At 38.4% G+C, this 20908-nt stretch overlaps 1 protein-coding gene across 1 annotated transcript in view; it reads right to left on the bottom strand.

Annotated features, from left to right (window-relative positions):
- IGSF10 (immunoglobulin superfamily member 10) overlaps positions 1–18700 on the bottom strand; it is a 37947-nt gene extending 19247 nt beyond the window's left edge. The window contains exons 1-3 of the mRNA XM_032629344.1: positions 18507–18700; positions 16967–17096; positions 13773–14163 (exon numbers count right to left, since the gene is read on the bottom strand). Of these exons, the coding sequence (XP_032485235.1) occupies positions 13773–14163; positions 16967–17096; positions 18507–18700 (715 nt within the window). The remainder of the gene's footprint in view (positions 1–13772; positions 14164–16966; positions 17097–18506) is intronic.
- Positions 18701–20908: the final 2208 nt, after the last annotated feature.

Raw genomic sequence — 20908 nt, forward strand, 5'->3', positions numbered from 1 at the left:
CTTCACTGTCCTTTAAATGATAACCTGTTTGATAAATTACCATTTATAAGCCCTTGGATATCATTAAGAACCCAAGCTTCTGTCCATTACCAAAAAGAACAATGAGTGAATTACAAGGTATCTTGGTGTGGTCTAGCTTGGCCGCAGTAGGAATGGAGACAACAAGATGGTTGCAGGAGATAATGAAGTTGGTAGAACCAATCAATAAGAGGTGAGGATGTGGTTGAACAGAGAGGGTGATTAAGAAGAAGAGTGAAGGAAGACACAGTATGACTTTGGTAACTGAGGTAGACTCAATGGAGGAGGATCAAGTTTAATGGGGAAAGAGGAACATTGTGCCCAAGCAACGGAGCAGCCCATTAAAGGACTGATATTTTGGTGAAGTCAGAAGCCTGAAAAATCTTATAGCTCTTGGACCACCCTAAGCCTTTGCGAATCATAGAAATCTCCTCTTTCAGGTATTCAGATATCACGTACCTGGTCATTTAAAAATACAGCTCTGGTGAGCCTATTTAAAATGGCTGGTCACTGCAATACTTGGTAAGAGGTATGGAGTTTTACCTCCTACAAAATACAGCCAGGGACTTCCATGCTGTTCCATATCATGCATTAGACACAGCATTTAAAAGAAGCATTGTACTTCTTAGAAGATATCACGTGACAGAGTGGCCAGACAGGGTCAAATCACCTTCCCATGTGTGCATGATTCCTCTCAAAGGCTTGAGAAAATCTCTTTGACCAATGACTCCAAACCCTTCAGTGTGTACTTCAATGTTACAGGCAATGCCACATATATCTGGCTACTCAGCATTCTTCAGCAAAATTTAAAGTCCCAACTTACACAGAGGAGGTAGCTGGCAAGCCTGCAAACCTCTTTGAGCACTCATAAGAGGCTCTTCTCAACCACCCACTTACCAACAGCTGTTACCTTTTACCTACTTCCCAGTACCCTGGGCTCAAACCCTGCTATAGCAAAAAACATGGGAGACTTCTGGCTTAATTAAACCTTGTCACAGAATTATGATCCCATCTTGGTTTGATTATTGCTTGGCCCTGGACATCAGTTATTTTACCTCAGTTGCAAATCTGATCATGTCATTTACATTCTCTCCACCACACTCAGTTCCATTCAAACAGAAACACTTTCCATTCCTCAACTCTGCCATGCCCTATCAAGCTCAGGCATATGTTGTTCCTAAATCATAAAGGGCAGAGCAGAGAGGGCAGACAGCAGAAGGAAGAAGAACTACAATCCTGCAGCCTGTGGTAAAAAACCACATTCACAGAAAGACAGACAAAATGAAAAGGCAGAGGGCTATGTACCAGAGAACAAAATAAAACCCTAGAAAAACAACTAAATGAAGTGGAGATAGGCCACCTTCCAGAAAAAGAATTCAGAATGATAGTGAAGATGATCCAGGACCTCGGATAAAGGATGGAGGCAAAGATTGGAAGATGCAAGAAATGATTAACAAAGACCTAGAAGAATTAAAAAACAAACAAACAGAGATGAACAATACAATAACTGAAATGAAAAAAACACTAGAAGGAATCAATAGCAGAATAACTGAGGCAGAGGAATGGATAAGTGACCTGGAAGACAGAATGGTGAAAATCACTGCCGTGACACAGAATAAAGAAAATGAAAAGAAATGAAGACAGCCTAAGAGACCCCAGGACAACATTAAACACAACAACAATTCACATTATAGGGGTCCCAGAAGGAGAAGAGAGAGAGAAAGGACCTGAGAAAATATTTGAAGAGATTATAGTCGAAAACTTCCCTAACATAGGAAAGGAAATAGCCACCCAAGTCCAGGAAGGGCAGAGAGTCCCATACAGGATAAACCCAAGGAGAAACAGGCCAAGAAACATAGTAATCTAAAGACAAAGAAAAATTATTGAAAGCAGCAAGGGAAAAATGACAAATAATATACAAGGGAACTCCCATAAGGTTAACAGCTGATTTCTCAGCAGAAACTCTACAAGCCAGAAGGGAGTGGTATGATAAAGTGATGAAAGAGAAGAACCTACAACCAAGATTACTCTACCCGGCAAGGATCTCATTCAGATTCAATGGAGAAATCAAAAGCTTTACAGACAAGCAAAATCTAAGAGAATTCAGCACCACCAAACCAGCTCTACAACAAATGCTAAAGGAACTTCTCTAAGTGGGAAACACAAGAGAAGAAAAGAACCTACAAAAACAAACCCAAAACAATTAAGAAAATGGTAATAGGAACATACATATCGCTAATTACCTTAAAGGTGAATGGATTAAATGCTCCAACCAAAAGACACAGGCTTGCTGAATGGATACAAAAACAAGACCCATATATATGCTGTCTACAAGAGACCCACTTCATACCTAGGGACACATACAGACTGAAAGCGAGGGGATGGAAAAAGATATTCCATGAAAATGTAAATCAAAAGATAGCTGGAGTAGCAATACCCATATTAGATAAAATAGTCTTTAAAATAAAGAATGTTACAAGAGACAAGAAAGGACACTACATAATGATCAAGGGATCAATCCAAGAAGAAGATATAACAATTATAAATATATATGCACCCAACATAGGAGCACCTCAATACATAAGGCAATTGCTAACAGCTCTAAAAGAGGAAATCAACAGTAACACAATAATAGTGGGGGACTTTAACACCTCACTTACACCAATCAACAGATTATCCAAATAGAAAATTAATAAAGAAACACAGCTTTAAATGACACAATAGACCAGATAGATTTAATTGATATTTATAAGACACTCCATCCAAAAACAGCAGATTACACTTTCCTCTCAAGTGCGCATGGAACATTCTCCAGGACAGATCACATCTTGGGTCACAAGTCTAGCCTCAGTTAATTTAAGCAAACTGAAATCATATCAAGCATCTTCTCTGACCACAACGCTATAAGATTAGAAATCAATTTCAGGAGGAAAAAAATGTAAAAAACACAAACACATGGAGCCTAACAATATGTTACTAAATAACCAAGAGATCACTGAAGAAATCAAAGAGGAAATCAAAAAATACCTAGAGACAAATGACAATGAAAACACGATGATCCAAAACCTATGGGATGCAGCAAAAGCAGTTCTAAGAGGGAAGTTTATAGCTATACATGCCTACCTCAAGAAACAAGAAAAATCTCAAACAATCTAACCTTAAACCTAAAGGAACTAGGAAAAGAAGAACAAACACAAGCCATTGTTAGCAGAAGGAAAGAAATCATAAAGATCAGAGCAGAAGTAAATGAAATGGAAACAAAGAAAACAAAAGCAAAGATCAGTAAAACTAAAAGCTGGTTCTTTGAGAAGATAAACAAAATTGATAAACCATTAGCCAGACTCATCAAGAGGGAGATGACTCAAATCAATAGAATTAGAAATGAAAAAGGAGAAGTTACAACAGACACTGCAGAAATACAAAGCATCCTAAGAGACTACTACAAGCAACTCTATGCCAATAAAATGGACAACCTGGAAGAAATGGACAAATTCTTAGAAACATATAACCTTCCAAGACTGAACCAGGAATAAATAGAAAATATGAACAGACCAATCACAAGTAATGAAGTTGAAACTGTGATTAAAAATCTTCCAACAAAAGGTCAGGACCAGATGGCTTCACAGGTGAATTCTATCAAACATTTAGAGAAGAGCTAACACCCATCCTTCTCAAACTCTTCCAAAAAATTGCAGAGGAAGGAACACTCCCAAATTCATTCTATGAGGCCACCATCACCCTAATACCAAAACCAGACAAAGATACTACAAAAAAAGAAAATTACAGACCAAAATCACTGATGAATATGGATGCAAAAATCCTTAACAAAATACTAGCAAACAGAATCCAACAACACATTAAAAGGATCATACACCATGATGAAGTGGGATTCATCCCAGGGAAGCAGGGATTCTTCAATATATGCAAATCAATCGATGTGATACACCATATTAACAAACTGAAGAATAAAAACCATATGATAATCTCAAAAGATGCAGAAAAATCTTTTGACAAAATTCAACATCCATTTATGATAAAAGCTCTCCAGAAAGTGGACACAGAGGGTCCTACCTCAACATAATAAAGGCCATATACAACAAACCCACAGCAAACCTCATTCTCAATGGTGAAAAACTGAAAGCATTTCGTCTAAGATCAGGAACAAGACAAGGATGTCCACTCTCACAACTATTATTCAACATAGTTTTGGAAGTCCTAGCCACGGCTGGACTATCACCTCACACCAGTTAGAATGGGCATCATCAGAAAATCTATAAACAACAAATGCTGGAGAGGGTGTGGAGAAAAGGGAACCCTCTTGCACTGTTGGTGGGAATGTAAATTGATACAGCCATTATGGAGAACAGTATGGAGATTCCTTAAAAAACTAAAAATATAATTACCATATGACCCAGCAATCCCACTACTGGGCATATACCCAGAGAAAACCATAATTCAAAAAGACACATGCACCCCAATGTTCATTCCAGCACTATTTACAATAGCCAGGTCATGGAAGCAACCTAAATGCCCATCGACAGATAAGTGGATAAAGAAGATGTGGTACATATATACAATGGAATATTACTCAGCCGTAAAAGGAACAAAATTGGGTCATTTGTAGAGACATGGATGGATCTAGAGAATGTCATACAGAGTGAAGTAAGTCAGAAAGAGAAAAACAAATACCATACATTAACACATATATGTGGAACCTAGAAAAATGGTACAGATGAAGCAGTTTGCAGGGCAGAAATTGAGACAGAGATGTAGAGAACTAACGTATAGACACCAAGGGGGGAAAGTGGTGGGGGGGTGGGTGTGATGAATTGGGAGATTGGGATTGACATGTATACACTGATGTGTATAAAATTGATGACTGACATGTATACACTGATGTGTATAAAATTGATGACTAGTAAGAACCTGCTGTATAAAAAAAAAATTAAATTCAAAAATTAAAAAAAACAACACTAGTAAATTAAAAAAAAAAGATCAGAGCAGATATAAATGAAATAGAGATGAAGAAAATAGAAAAGATCAATGGAACAAAGTCAGTTCTTTGAAAAGATAGACAAAATTGATAAATCTTTAGCCAGACTCATCAAGAAAAAAAGGGAGAGGACTCAAATCAATAAAATTAGAAATGAAAAGCGAGAAGTTACAATGGACACCACAGAAATGCAAAGGCTCCTAAAAGACTACTATCAATACAAGCAACTATATGCCAATAAAATGGACAACCTAGAAGAAATGGACAAATTCTTAGAAAGATACAATCTCCCAAGACTGACCAGGAAGAAATAGAAAATATGAACAGACCAATCACAACTACTAAAATTGAAACTGTAATTTTAAATCTCCCAACAAACAAAAGTCCATAACCAGATGGCTTCACAGGCAAATTCTATCAAACATTTAGAGAAGAGTTAACACCTATCCTTTTCAAACTCTTCCAAAAAAACGCATAGGATCGGAAACTCCCAAACTCATTCTATGAGGCCCCCATCACCCTGAATCATACAAGGATACCACAAAAAAAAGAAAAAGAAAATTACAGACCAATATCACTGATGAACATAGATGGAAGAATCCTCAACAAAATACTAGCAAACCAAATCCTACAATACATTAAAAGGATCATACACCACTATCAAGTGGGATATATCCCAGGGATGCAAGGATTTTTTTCAATGTCTGCAAATCAATCAGTGTGATACATCACATTAACAAATTGAAGAATAAAAACCATATGATCATCTCAATAGATTCAGAAAAAGCTTTTGACAAAATTGAGCACTGATTTATGGGGAAAACTCTTTAGAAAGTGGGCATAGAGGAAACATAACATAATAAAGGCCATATATAACAAACCTACAGCCAACATCATACTCAATGGTGAAAAGCTGAAAGCATTTTCTCTAAGATCAGGAAGAAGACAAGGATGTCCACTCTCGCCACATTTATTTAACATAGTTTTGGAAGTCCTAGCCACAGCAATCAGAGAAGAAAAATAAATAAAAGGAATCCAAATTGGAAAAGTTAAAACTGTCACTGCTGATGACTTGATACTATACATAGAAAATCCTAAAGCTGCTACCAGAAAACACTAGAGCTCATCAATGAATTCTGTAAAGTTGCAGGATACAAAATTAATACTCAGAAATCTGTTGCACTTCTATACACTAACAATGAAAAATCAGAAAGAAAAATTAAGAAACAATCAGATTTATGATCACATCAAGAAGAATAAAATACCTAGGGATAAACCTACCTAAGGAGGCAAAAGAACTATACTCCAAAAACTATAAGATGCTGATGAAAGAAATGGAAGATGGCACAAACAGTTGGAAAAATATACCGTGTTCTTGGATTGGAAGAATCAATACAGTAGTTCCCCTACACACGAATGAGTTCCATTCCAAGAGCGTGTTCATAAATCCAGTTTGTAAGTCCAACGAAGTTAGCCTAGGTACCCAACTGACACAATTATCTATATAGTACTGTACTGTAATAGGTTTATAATACTTTTCACACAAATAATACATAAAAAACAAACACAAAAAATAAAACATATTTAACCTTACAGTACAGTACCTTGAAAAGCACAATAGTGTAGTACAACAGCTGGCATACAGGGGCTGGCATTGAGTGAATAGGCAAGAAGAGTTACTGACTGGAGGAGGAAGAGGAGGTGGGAGACGGTAGAGCTGAAGGATCGTCAGCAATAGTATAGAGGGCAAGCTGCAATTTCACTCATGCTTGACATTGACGGCACAGGTTCTGGTTCCTTGCTGGATTCAATTCTATCTACCCTATTGAAAAAAAATGATCCAGTGATGTCTGGGTAGTAGCTCTTTTTTTCTCATCATAGATGATAATGGTAGCACTGGATTACATCCTGAATGGCTGCTGCAACCTTCGTGTACCATTCTACATTCAGATCCTGTGTCTCAAAAACTAACAGTGCCTCCTCAAATAAATAAAATCCCCTTGCCATCTCCTACACTGTGAATCTCTTTGGTTCTTCAGTTACTTCTTCTTCCTCTTGTCTCTCTTCATCCTTCCTCTGGTCCTCCAATTCCATCAGGCCTTCAATGCACGTTCGAATCTTTGAAAGTTCACAACTTGAAGTTTCGTATGTAGGGGACTTACTGTATTGTCAAAATGACTATACTACCCAAGCCAATCTATGGATTCAATGCAATCCCTATTAAATTACAAGCCCTATTAAATTATCAATGGCATTTTTCACAGAACTAGAAAAAAAGTTTAAAGTTTGTATGGAGACACAAAAGACTCCAAATAGCCAAAGCCATCTTGAGGAAGAAAAACAGCTGGAGGAATCAGGATCCCTGACTTCAGACTATACTGCAAAGCCACAGTCATCAAAACAGTATGGTACTGGCACAGAACATAAAAATATACATCAATGGAACAGGATAGAAAGCCCAGAAATAAACCTATGCACCTGTGGTCAATTAATCTATAACAAAGGAGGCAAGACTATACAATGGAGAAAAGACAGTCTCTTCAATAAATGGTTCTGGAAAAACTGGACAGGTACATGTAAAAGAATGAAATTAGAACACTCTCTAACACCATACACAAAAATGAAGTGGATTAAAGACCTAAACATAAGACTGGGTACTATAACACTCAATAGAGGAAAACATAGGCAGAACACTCTTTGACATAAATTGCAGCAATATCTTTTTGGATCCATCTCCTAGAGTAATGAAAATAAAAACAAAAATAAACAAATGGGACCTAATTACACTCAAAAGCTTTTGCACAGCAAAGGAAACCATAAACAAAAAGACAACCCACAGAATGAGAGAAAATATTTGCAAATGATGAGACTGATAAGGGGTTAATCTTTACAAAATTTACAAACAGCTCATGTAGCTCAATATCAAAAAAACAAACCCAATAAAACAAAAGATGGGCAGAAGACCTAAATAGACATTTCCCCAAAGAAGACATATAGATGGCCAAGAGGCACATGGAAAGATGCTCAGTATCGTTAATTATTAGAGAAATGCAAAGCAAAACTACAATGAGAGTGCTGTACACTTGAAACTATAAAACTACCTCATACCAGTCAGAATGGCCATCATCAAAAAGTCTACAAACAATAAATGCCAGAGAGGGTGTGGAGAAAAGGGAACACTCCTACATTGTTGGTGGGAATATAAATTGGTACAGTCACTATGGAAAACAGTATGGAGGTTCCTTAAGAAACTAAAAATAGAGCTACCATATGATCCAGCAATCCCACTCCCAGGCATATATCCAGAGAAAACTGTGGTTAGAAAGGATACATGTAGCCCAATGTTCATTACAATAGGCAAGACATGGAAGCAACCTAAATATCCATTGACAGATGAGTGGATAAAGAATATGTGGTACATATATACAGTGGAATAATACTCAGCCATTGAAAAGAATGAAATAATGCCATTTGCAGCAAGATGGACATACATGGAGAGTATAATACTAAGTGAAGTAAGTCAGAGAGAGAAAGACAAATATGTTATCATTTATATGCAGAATCTCAAAAAATGATACAAATGAACTTATTTACAAAACAGAAACAGACTCACAGACATAGAAAACAAACTTATGGTTACCAAAGCTGAAAGGTGGGGTGGAGAGATAAATTGGGAGTTTGGGATTGACATATACATACTACTGTCATAACCAACAAGGACCTACTGTGTAGCACAGGGAACTATGCTGAATATTCTGTAATAACCTAAATGGGAAAAGAATTTGAAAAAGAATAGGTATATGTATACATATAACTGAATCACTTTGCTGTACACTTGAAACTAACACAACATTGTAAAACAACTATAGCCCAATTTAAAAAAAAAGACCATAGGTGGCTGGTGGACTCATTTGTATTCACCATCCAAATGGCTATTTGATAAAATCTTAACAAAAACTGAGTACTATGTTCTAGGCACTTTCTAGGGGCTAGAGATAGATAAATTAGACATAGGAAAGGCAACACCCCTTCCTAGTAGGGATGAGTGCTGAGCAGTTTGTGGCTGGAAGCCCATCAGGCAGAAAAGTGCTCCAGACAGGGAAGGAGCAGGTATGAGGTGGTAAAACAGTGTGCAGTGTGTCTGGGATGAGAGCTGGAAAGGAAGGAGATGAGGCTGAGACCCAGCAAGGAACATGCTGGGAAGACCTGACATGATGGGCCAACGAGCTTGGGCTTTGTTCTCTAGGCCAGGGTCAGAAAACTATTTATGTAAAGGACCAGACAGAGTGAAGATTTTATGTTTTGTGGACCAGAGGTCTCTGACAAAATGGCTCGACTATGCCACCATAGCACCAAAGCAGCTGTAGATGATATGTAAAGAACTGGGCATGACTGTGTTCCAATAAAACTCTACTTACGAAAGCTTGTACAGGGATGGAATTGGCCTATGGGCTCTAGTTTGGCAATTCCCGGGCTCTATTAGGTCATTTAAAAAATTCTTTAGTATGTAAAATAACTGGATAGCTAACAGTCAGTGGCATACTCCACCTGATGAAATGTTAGCTGCTAACCATATATATTAGCCTGATTTTATTACCAGAGCATGTAACTAGCAAAATGGCAAGTAGGTTTAACACTTTGTAGGAACTGAGCACAGAATCACTTCTTCCTGTGGGCAAAATCTTATTTCTTCTTTCACTTCTACCTTTCTCAGATGAGTTTCCCCATTTGCTCACCATCCTCTCCCTGTAGTCCAGCTAGCAACTGCATGAAAATCCAGAAGTTCTTTCTCATTCCTCATTCTCCTTTATTTCTCCATAGCATTAGAAAGTATTGGGAAAACCCCGCTCAGTCCGTACTGCCTGTTAGGTATCTGTGAAGCTACTTTCAGGTGTGGTCACCTCATAATTCAATTTCTCATTCTCCAGACATGAAACACCAATGAACACTTCCTAGTTGGGTTCCCATTTCACCCCCTTCCCCGGGTCCATCCTCTCCACTGCTAACAGATTGGCCATCCCTAAAAAGCATTTCATTGGGAAACCCTGCATTCAAATCTTCCACTATAAAATCTCCCTTTTGTCAATAGGATAAAATAAAAAAATTAGTCTGGCATTCAGCACTCCCCACAGTTGGGTTCAAAAACGTCTATAAATAATAAATGCTAGAGAGGGTGAAGAGAAAAGGGAACCCTCCTACACTGTTGTAATTGGTGCAGCCAGTATGGAAAACATACTGGAGATTCCTTAAAAAAACTTAAAACAGTTACCATATGATCCAGCAATCCCACTCCTGGGCATATATCTGGAGAAAACTCTAATTCAAAAAGGTACGTGTACCCCAATGTTCATAGCAGCACTTCTTACAATAGCCAAGACATGTCCGTTGACAGATGAATGGATAAAGAAGATGTGGTAAATATATATACACAATGGAATATTATTCAGCCCTAAGAAAGAATGAAATAATGCCATTTGCAACAACATGGATGGACCTAGAGATTATACTAAGCAAAGTAACTCAGAGAAAGACAAATACCATATGGTATCACTTATATGTGGATAATCTAAAATATGACACAAATACAAAACAGAAACAGACCCACAGACTTAGAAAACAAACTTATGGTTACCAAAGGGGAAAGGGGGTATATAAATTAGGTGTTTGGGATTAACAGATACAATACTACATATAAAATAAACAACAATGTCCTACCGTATAGCACAAGGAGCAATATTCAATATCTTGTAATAAACTCTAATAGAAAAGAATATGAAAAAGGATATATATATAACTGAATTAATTTGCTGTACACCAGAAACTAACACAACAATTCAAATCAACTCTACTTCAATTTAAAAAAAACCAAAATACCTTGCCAGTCTCTACTGACTCCATGCCAGGCAAATTGGGCTGTTCACTGCCCTCTTCATGAGACTTATTCTATCTGGTTTTATGTACAAAGCAGTTTCTCCATCCCAAATACATTATAGAAAAAGGTCTGGACTTTTCAGTTTCTACTTTTCTACTTTCTAGCTGTGTGAGCTGGGTGGCAATGAAAATCACGATAATACTTCACGTGTGTTGAGTGCTTACTTTGTGTCATATGTTGTGCTAAGCACTTTATATGTATTTTAATTATTTTTTCCAATTATTATTATCCCTATGTTACAGGTGAGAAAACTGATGCATAAAAGAGTCTAAATGACTAGCTCAAGATACCCAGCTTTTCTAAGCCTCAGTTTCTTCATCTGTAAATTGAGGATTACTGTGAGGATTAAATAGAAAGCATCGAGCACAATGTCAAACACAAACTGAGCATATGTTACCTTTCTGCTTGCTCCCTATTATTCCTTCCTGTCCTTTCGGTATACCTTTTGTGCCCCAGCACAATTTTCCTCCATTTTAGTCAAGGCAGAAGTAACTTACTGACTCTGGCTCCTACAGAACTAAATCTTCTATATAAACATTTTGATGTTTTTCACCCATAGCCTTATTATCATTTTATGTGTTCATCGTACTTACCTACAGGACTGCAAACTCTTGAAGAGCAAAGGTGATGTCTGTTGGCCTAAAGTAGTTCACTTTTTGACTAATTATACTGACTGACTACATATATATACATACATATATACATACGATTGTGTATCTATATATATATACACACTATATATATATACACACACTATATATATATATATATATATATATATATATATATATTTCACCACAGCAACTTCAAATTTTCCCACTTTTCTCAAGCTTCCGACCTTGACCCTTTCCTAGCACCCTCCTCAGTCACCTCTCCTACAACGTCACGAAGAAGGAAAAGCCATCAGATAAGAACTTTCTTACTCTCCTCCACTACACCCAGGAACTTGCCTCTGTGCCAATCTAGTCCTTTCCCTCCTACCGCCTAAGGGAAATCCCTCCCCTATGGCTGGGTCTCTTGCCCTACAGTCATCTCAGGGGACTTGCTCCACTGATGATCTGCTCCTTCTGCAATGTTGCTACCTTCTGCTCAACAATCTCGTCTCACCTTAAACGTGCTCAGGTCTCTCTGATGCTCGGAGTCCTGAACGATGGCACATTTCCAGCTGGCGGCCACCATTCCTACCTCACCTCAAGCCAAACCTCTCCAGAGTCAATTGTGGCCCTGCCTCCCCCTCCCCCCTGCACAGCAATCCAGCTCTCATCGATCTTTCCAAAGCAACCAACCACCCATTTGACGCCAAAATCAATGGACTCCTTTCAGTCATTACTTAAGGACTTGATTAACTGAAATGATTCATCAGGTTTTAATGATAGTGCAATTAGTTGTCTGTCCATTTTCCCCAACAAGAATGTAAGCTCCATGGAGGCAGGGACCTTCATCAGTTCTGTTCACTTTGGGATCCCTGTGTTGTCTCTGGCCTCTTGTACATAATAAGTTTACAATAACTAAGTGACTGAATGGATCTTGCCCTCTTCTTGGTAAATTCTACTTTCCCCATCAAAGCATGTTTTACACTCTGATTGTCTGCTTATCTGTATCCCACCAGCAGTGTAGTTAGAGCAGAGACAGTGCTCTTGGTAGTTGCATCACTGGGCACAGGGCTTGAATAGAACTCCAAAACATACGTATTGATCGAATGACTGAAGGGAAGATAAGAAGAGGGAAGGGCTTTTATGCCTTGTGGTAAGTAGGGAAGAGAGTAACACACAATACATTCTTATTTCCCAATCTTGCTAAAAGCCAGGAGTGATGATTGGATAGTTGACCTGAATTAATGAAAGATTATTCATTAATGAACTAAGAGAGTTCATTCTCATTGAATTATTATTGAGCTTTCATTTTCTTTCCAGCTAAATTACCTTGGCACTCCCTACTTACTGGGGAAACACCTCCAGGCAGATTAGATATCATCTCACACCAGTCAGAATGGCCATCATCAAAAAATCTAGAAACAATAAATGCTGGAGAGGGTGTGGAGAAAAGGGAACACTCTTGCACTGCTGGTGGGAATGTGAATTGGTACAGCCACTACGGAGAACAGTATGGAGGTTCCTTAAAAAACTACAAATAGAACTACCATATGACCCAGCAACCCCACTACTGGACATATACCCTGAGAAAACCATAATTCAAAAAGAGTCATGTACCAAAATGTTCATTGCAGCTCTATTTACAATAGCCCAGAGATGGAAACAACCTAAGTGTCCATCATTGGATGAATGGATAAAGATGTGGCACATATATACAATGGAATATTACTCAGCCATAAAAAGAAACGAAATTGAGCTATTTGTAGTGAGGTGGATGGACCTAGAGTCTGTCATACAGAGTGAAGTAAGTCAGAAAGAGAAAGACAAATACCCTATGCTAACACATATATATGGAATTTAAGGGAAAAAATGTCATGAAGAACCTAGGGGTAAGACAGGAATAAAGACACAGACCTACTAGAGAATGGACTTGAGGATATGGGGAGGGGGAAGGGTAAGCTGTGGCAAAGTGAGAGAGTGGCATGGACACATATACACCACCAAACGTAAAATAGATAGCTAGTGGGAAGCAGCCGCATAGCACAGGGAGATTAGCTCGGTGCTTTGTGACCACCTAGAGGGGTGGGAGGGAGGGAGACGCAAGAGGAAAGAGATATGGGAACATATGTATATGTATAACTGACTCACTTTGTTATAAAGCGGAAACTAACACAACATTGTAAAGCAATTATACTCCAATAAAGAAAAAAAAAAAAGAAAGAAACAGTCCAGGTACCTGGCTTCTCCTGTATCCAGTCAGACAACCATTTCAAATGACAATCACAGGTCCAGGGATTCCCATGAAGATAAAGGCTTTCCAGATCAGGCATATAGGTGACCATCTCTTGAGGGATGGAGCTCAGAAAGTTATCAGACAAGTATAGGTACTTAATGAAAGATGTTTTAAATATCCGGAGGTAGCACAAGGAGACAAATGTATCTGGATGAAGCTTAGTGAGCTGGTTCCCTTCCAAGTGCACCAGTCGGAGAGAGGTGAGTCCATAAAAAACCTCTGGGTTTATAAACTCGATATTGTTGTGGTCCATATGCAACCGTGTCAAGCTCCTGAGACCATAGAAAGTGTCCTTCTGAAGTTTTCGAACTTTGTTATAGCTCATTTTTAAGACCTAAGAGTAAAAAGAACACACTTATTTTGTCAAAGGAATTATCACAAAAAGGAAAATCATATCCATAGTAAAACATACGTTAAGATTAATCCAATGCAGTGTGTGTACCTTGTTTGGATCCTAATCCAAACAAACGAGTTGCAAATCAAGTATGAGAACATCAGGGAAATTAGAATATTCATGAACAGTTTATGATATTGAGGAATTACTGCTATAATTTTAAGGTATAATACTGATGTTATGGTTCATTTTAAAAGATTCCATAACTTTGACATATGTATTGAAGGACTTATAGATGAAACATTATGATATCTCAGATTTGTTTCAAAACAATGCAATGAAGTAGAAAAGTAGTGGGTGGAGGTACAGGTGAAACAAGATCTGTTATGTGTTGATAACTACTGAAGCTGGGTGATGCTGCATTGGGGATCATTATATTATTCTATTTTTGTATATGGTATACTTTTTAAAAAACGTATTATGGAAATTTTCAACCATATACAAAAGTATCTTGACATTTCAAGTAAACTTAAGATTTCTTGAACCTGAATTTTTCATAAGAAATATGATTTTATCTTTCACATTTAAAATGCATTTGGACTTCCCCGGTGGCGCAGTGGTTAAGAATCCGCCTGCCAATGCAGGGGACATGGGTTCGATTCCTGGTCCGGGAAGATCCCACATGCTGCGGAGCAACTAAGCCCATGCGCCACAACTACTGAACCTGTGCTCTAGAGCCCGTGAGCCACAACTACTGAAGCCCATGCACCTAGAGCCCATGCTCCACAGTAAGAGAAGCCACCACAATGAGAAGCCTGTGCACTGCAACAAAGACCCAACGCAGCCAAAAATAAATAAATAAATAAATTTAAAAATAAATAAATAAAATGGCTTTACTGAGATATAATTCACATGCCATAAAAATCCACCTTTTTATTTTTTTAAAAGATTTTTTTTTATGTGGACCATTTTTAAAGTCTTCATTGAATTTGTTACAATATTGCTTCTGTTTTTTGTCTTGGTTTTTTGGCCACAAGGCATGTGGGCTCTTAGCTCCCTGACCAGGGATCAAACCCGCACCACCCCCTGCACTGCAAGGTCAAGTCTTAACCACTGGACCGCCAGGGAAGTCCCCAAAATCCACCTTTTTAAACCGTACAATTCAGTGGCTTTTAGTATATTCACAAGGTTGTGCAACCATCTCCACTATCTAATTTTAGGACATTTTCATCACCCCAAAATAAAAATTGATACCCATTAGCAGTCATTCCCCCCCTCCTCCTAGCCCTAGAAAACCACTAATTTACTTTGTTTCTGTGGATTTGCCTATTGTCAACATTTTAAACAATGGATGATACAATATGTGGTCTTTTGTGTCTGGCTTTTTCCAATTAGCATAATATTTCCAAGACCCTCCCCTGTTGTAGCACATATCGGTCCTTCATGCCTTCTTATTACTGAGTTGTATTCCACTGTATACACGTAATATATTTCGTGTATCCATTTATGAGTCAATGGACATTTGGGTGCTTTTTATTTTTTAGCTATTATGAGTAATATGATTTTTAATTGATTTTGAATTGAAATTAAAAGTTTTTCAATATTTCAGTAGTGTGTGTGTATTCTCCAATTCCTTCTCCAGTTACCAACTGAACACGCCCCCTTCTCCCAAAAAGAAAAGAAAAAGAAATGCTAGCAAAAACAATGATTTATCATCATATTATCCTAATTTGACCTAATCTGTCATCTCCGTTGAGAATGTTTTTCTGGAATGCCAAGTTCCCTAATAAGCAAAGAAAATTGAAATTGACAACATGGAACAGCTTTGCCCCAAATATTATCAAACTCAATGTTCATCAATATCTATGGAAAACCTGGTCAAGAAAACAAATATGTGTGAATTCCATGAATGAAATGTATTCCATCTAATCCTCTGAAGATATATATTCCAAATAAAGCCTGATTAAGCCAAACCAACAGAATCACATACCTAGACTTAAATCTATGGTTTTACAGAGGCTTAGTGTGATGGAAAAAGGCTCATACTGCACACTGGCATTTTATCTTTTCTAAGGATAGAACTGACTTTTTTTTATTGCACTGTATCTCTTCTATGAGGAGCTTTGGGAAACATTTTTTTTTCTAATTTAAAATCAGATGTGGTTGTACTTTCCCTGAACAGTAGTTTTATTTTTTAATTTACTGAAAAATTGAGTTAGCTTCTCAAAAGCCTCAAGTCCTACTTACAGCAGACATACTGATCTTTATGCCTGCAGTTCCCTGCATTCCCTTTGTTCTTGTTCCTAAGATTTCTTCTACCTTTTGCTTTCTTTCCTACTGGGGTGGTAATTCTTACAATATTCGATGCATTCTTGGAAGTCCCCATAACTGTAAAAAAGTGTTTGAATAAGGCAGTGCATAAGTAAAGTGAAACTTAAAAGTATATCGCTCTATAGAAAGCTAACTTCTATGTAAAGACAGCAATTATTTTTAGAAACTACATTCAATTCCCAGATGAACATGACTAGAAGTGGCCTTTTAGGATTAAATTTTAAAGGTTTAGCAATCCTTGGGCATTGATAATTTTTTTCTTTCTATGAGCCTGAGGTATGAGAAAATCAAAATTTTCTTATTCTAATTTCCACATACAGCTGCATTTAAAAAGAAATCAGTTATTTGACATTTTCCCTTGATGTCTACATCTAATTTACAGAGTGTTGATTTTGGGGGTTCTCTAGGAACAGGTAGCTTTTGGAGGCACATCTCACCGCATTAACCTGCCCCTTCCCCACATCAGTCTCACCTGCAAGGCCTGCAAATCTGAGAAGGTCTTAGGAGGGATTGTGTGAATGCCATTGCTGTGTAGCATTAGTAACTCCAACTTGTTTAGGCCAGAAAAATCCGTTTCTGTCAATCTCACCAAACTGTTGTACCTGAAATAAAAACATCATTCTAGGCATAAGCGAAGTCAACTAAAGTTCAAATGTCAAAGCAAAACCCAACAAACACACACATAGAACTGAATTTCACTCCCCGCCCCCTTTTTATTTCTTGTGCTCTAAGGAGATAATCCAATGCTTGAAATATTGTTGAAATTCATCAGATGCCACAGAAGGTCAGTCCCTCCAACCCAGCCCTTGCGGTCTCAGTTACAATTATCCTACTCAGATTCCCGGAAAATGCCACATCCCTTCCCATTTTCAAACCTTTGTACATATGCTGTTCCTGCAGGTTGGAATGCCTTTGACTCTAGCCCTATTTGTGAACACTGTTAAGACCCAGCCCATTCTCTAATAACATGGCCCCCTTGTTCTCCCAGGTATAATTCATCATTATGAAGTAATGGTTAAGAAACCTGGGCTCTGAAGCCAAATGTTTTGGGTATGAGTATAAACTCAGGTGCCTGGGAGTAGAGCTGACCCTGGGTTAAATCAGTAACCTTTCTGTGCCTCAGTTTCCTTGTCTATAAAATGCAAATAATAGAACCTACTTCAAACGGGTTATGAGGATTAAATGAATGCATACATGAAGAGTTCTTAGCTCAATGCCAGGACACAGTGTTAGCTATTATTATTAGTGATTGTTCCCAAGGCACTTCGTATGCTCTATTATAGTTCTTATTAAATTGTACTAACTATACAACTGTCTTCTCCCTTTAACTATGGTTTCTAGAAATGAATAATATATCTTGTTCATCATTGTATCCCTGGTACCACCATTGTGTTTGGCCCATAGTAGGCGCCCACTAATGTCAAATAAACAATGTTAAGTCTGCTTGTATGTGCATTCACACACACAGTTTTTCATCAACTTTTAAAATACAGTTGCCTTTTAGCAGATTTAATTTACGCATTTTTAAAGCCTTTTAAATAAGTCGGTTTCTATGGAGAAAAAATCCAAGGGCCTTAAAAAACGATCTAGTTGAGTTTTCATATATATCTTTTGTGTATAAGAGGACGCCTCCAGTTGTCCTGTTACCTCTTACTGATATATCATAACGCTAATTCTTAACAAGAGCTATATTATTATCCAGCAAAAATGTAGCCAGAATGCAGCTTTTCTATAATCATGGGCCTCTCAGCCTACCATGAGTGACTATGGGCCTCTCAGCCTACCACGAGTGACTATGGGTTCTAGAAGAACTTTCTCTTAGTAAAAGTTTAACAGAAAAAAAATTTTTATTGCCCCAGCAAGCATAAGATCCTCATGTACTCATTTCAGAAGAGAAATACTGTTAAAAAGAATTGTGGTTAATCTCCCAAAGTCACAAGTGTTTTGAGGACAAGTCAGCAGTGTAATCAATCCCTCCTTGAGAAGGAAGCAAGACAAGGGCCCCTGCGTACCCTAGATTGATACGTTCCACGTTGGGCGGGATGCTGTGTGGGATGGAGGTCAGGTACCGAAACGTGCAGTGCACCTCTGTAGGCACGTAACAGGCACAGCGGCGAGGACAGGCCCTGCCCCCGGGGAAGACCACCAGGCAGACTGCAGCGAAGGAGACCAGTAAGCTGGTGCTTCCCCTGCTTTTCACCTTCATCCTGAAAAAACATCATACCTCCGAGTTATAAATATGGTTTGAGAAAAGTTCCAGTAGACCACACACAGTAACTGGTAATCTGGGAGACCTTCCTAAAAGGTCGTAAGGGGCCAATTTCATTCACAACTTTTATGGTAAAGCTTACTCTTTACAAAGCCATAGTGTGTGCTGGCCTCATATGGATCCTTGTGATCAAGCAGGATATTTATTGTTGTGAAATTCCTTTACCGCTTTTCACTTCTTAATGAAAAGCAGCAATCCCTATTACTTAGAGATTCATTAAAAAAGGAAAGTGGAAACCATAATGGAGATATTGTGACAACTGAAGTACATAAGGCTTAGTTTCCTGTTTATGCTTTAGTTTTTTAGACTTTAAAAAAACTGATTATAAAACTAATACATGTGCAACACAAAATTTAGAAGCTGTAAATAAGAAAAAAGAAAATAAAATCACTCATACTTCCCACCACCCAGATATAATCAATAACATTTTGCCATACTCCTTCCAGCATTTTACATATTGGGTTGGATGTTACTGCATATATATGATCAAATGAAATTTCATAACACATTTTTATCATTGAACATGTTTGTTTTTTCATTTTATCAAACCTTCTTCAAAAACATTTTTAAGAGCCGTAATAATCCACTGAAAGGACGAATAAATCTCTTTCCAACATGTCCTCAAGTCCTTGACAAAAAAGACACATTGTACATGTCACTGCCAAACGATGACCGTAAGTAATCGTAACTGACCAGCTGAGAGGGCTTGAGCCTTGCACCTGCGCCGCAGTGGGCCACACTGACCCCTCGCAGGCATTATGCTGTCTGCTTTTGCTCTGCTTAGAACATCCCTCTGCCTCTTTTCTTGGTCCCTTCTCCTCGTCCTCACGTCTGCCATGGGGGTGGGGGAGCATAACCAGGGAAGAAATATGCTCAGCTTGTTGGAAAAATGGTATCTGTTACCCACATGTGGGTGAAGCCCAAGGATCCAAACCTAGCTTTTGCCTGAAATTCAGAATAAACAAAGATTGTAATAACGTCTTTATTATGCTTCTCTAAGAAAAGTGACCTTCATAGAATGGTTTTAGATTCTACCAGCAACCATCCTTTAGCTATAAACCACATTTAAAATAACATGAATGCTGAATCGCTTGTATCTCCATATAGAAAGATGATGGAATTATTAGAATATTGCCCAAATTAAAATTTACTATAGGATTAATCACATGACAAATTTTGTCATTGTAACCATCTGGTTACAAACATTTAAAATAAATGTCATATGATTGGAGACAGCATTTCCACCTTCTTATCATTAGGTAAGCAAAGAAAGAAAGAATAGGATGCAGGCAGTTCTCTCATCCAGCTAGAAAAATAGAAGTTACGGGTATGCCCACTTGAGAGTTACTGAAAAGAGAATCAAAAGTCTAAAAGAACACGTAGATAGTGGATTCCCACAGACTTAAACCTGAAAATGTGTATAATGAAATAGATAGAAATTGACAATACCTGAGCTCTTCCGTCCTGGTCCTAAATCCTCTCCTGACATAGGCAGAGACTGAAAATCTTCCCAAGAAATGGAAGATCATATCCAAACCTGAGTAAGGAAAAGTTCTCTGCTCCAAAGTGAAGCCAGTGGCTTGGTCTTTCTGGCTTGCAGCTCAGGGGTATTACTCTGGAGAGAGACCTGGAGGCACCCCCCGTGCCGCAGCTAGATAACCGGAGCTCACATGAATCAGCAGCGTGCCTTTATAACTGTTGCTACAGAAACAGAAAGCAAAGTGGAGGTTTTAAAATGTCCTTTCTCCTCCCTCAACGGTGTGCTTAAATTCCCCCTAAAGTTGTCATTTAAATATATGTATTAATATCACTCCCTTTTGCCCCCAAGTCCCAGGAGCTTCTCCTCCCTTATCCTTTTTGGGCAAATCTGTCAGAAGTTCCCACAATAAGGGTCTCCACCTACTGGTGAATCTTTGCTCAGAGTTTGTCTTTTGCTTGGCATCAGTCACCGAAGAAGCGACCTTCTCATTTTTGCTGTAATCCTCCCCCCTCTTCGGCGCGTGCTCTGCTGGCCCTGCCCTGGCTCGGGCCCCAGGACTAGCTGCATTCCCACGCCAAGCCCCCTCTCTGCTGCCCCTGGCCCGGGCATGGGTCCTGTCCCCTTCCCCGGGAAGGACTGCCAGAGCCGCTCACCTCTCAGCGCAG

This window comes from Phocoena sinus, chromosome 4 (genome assembly GCF_008692025.1).
Source record: "Phocoena sinus isolate mPhoSin1 chromosome 4, mPhoSin1.pri, whole genome shotgun sequence".
Taxonomy (NCBI): Eukaryota; Metazoa; Chordata; class Mammalia; order Artiodactyla; family Phocoenidae; genus Phocoena; species Phocoena sinus.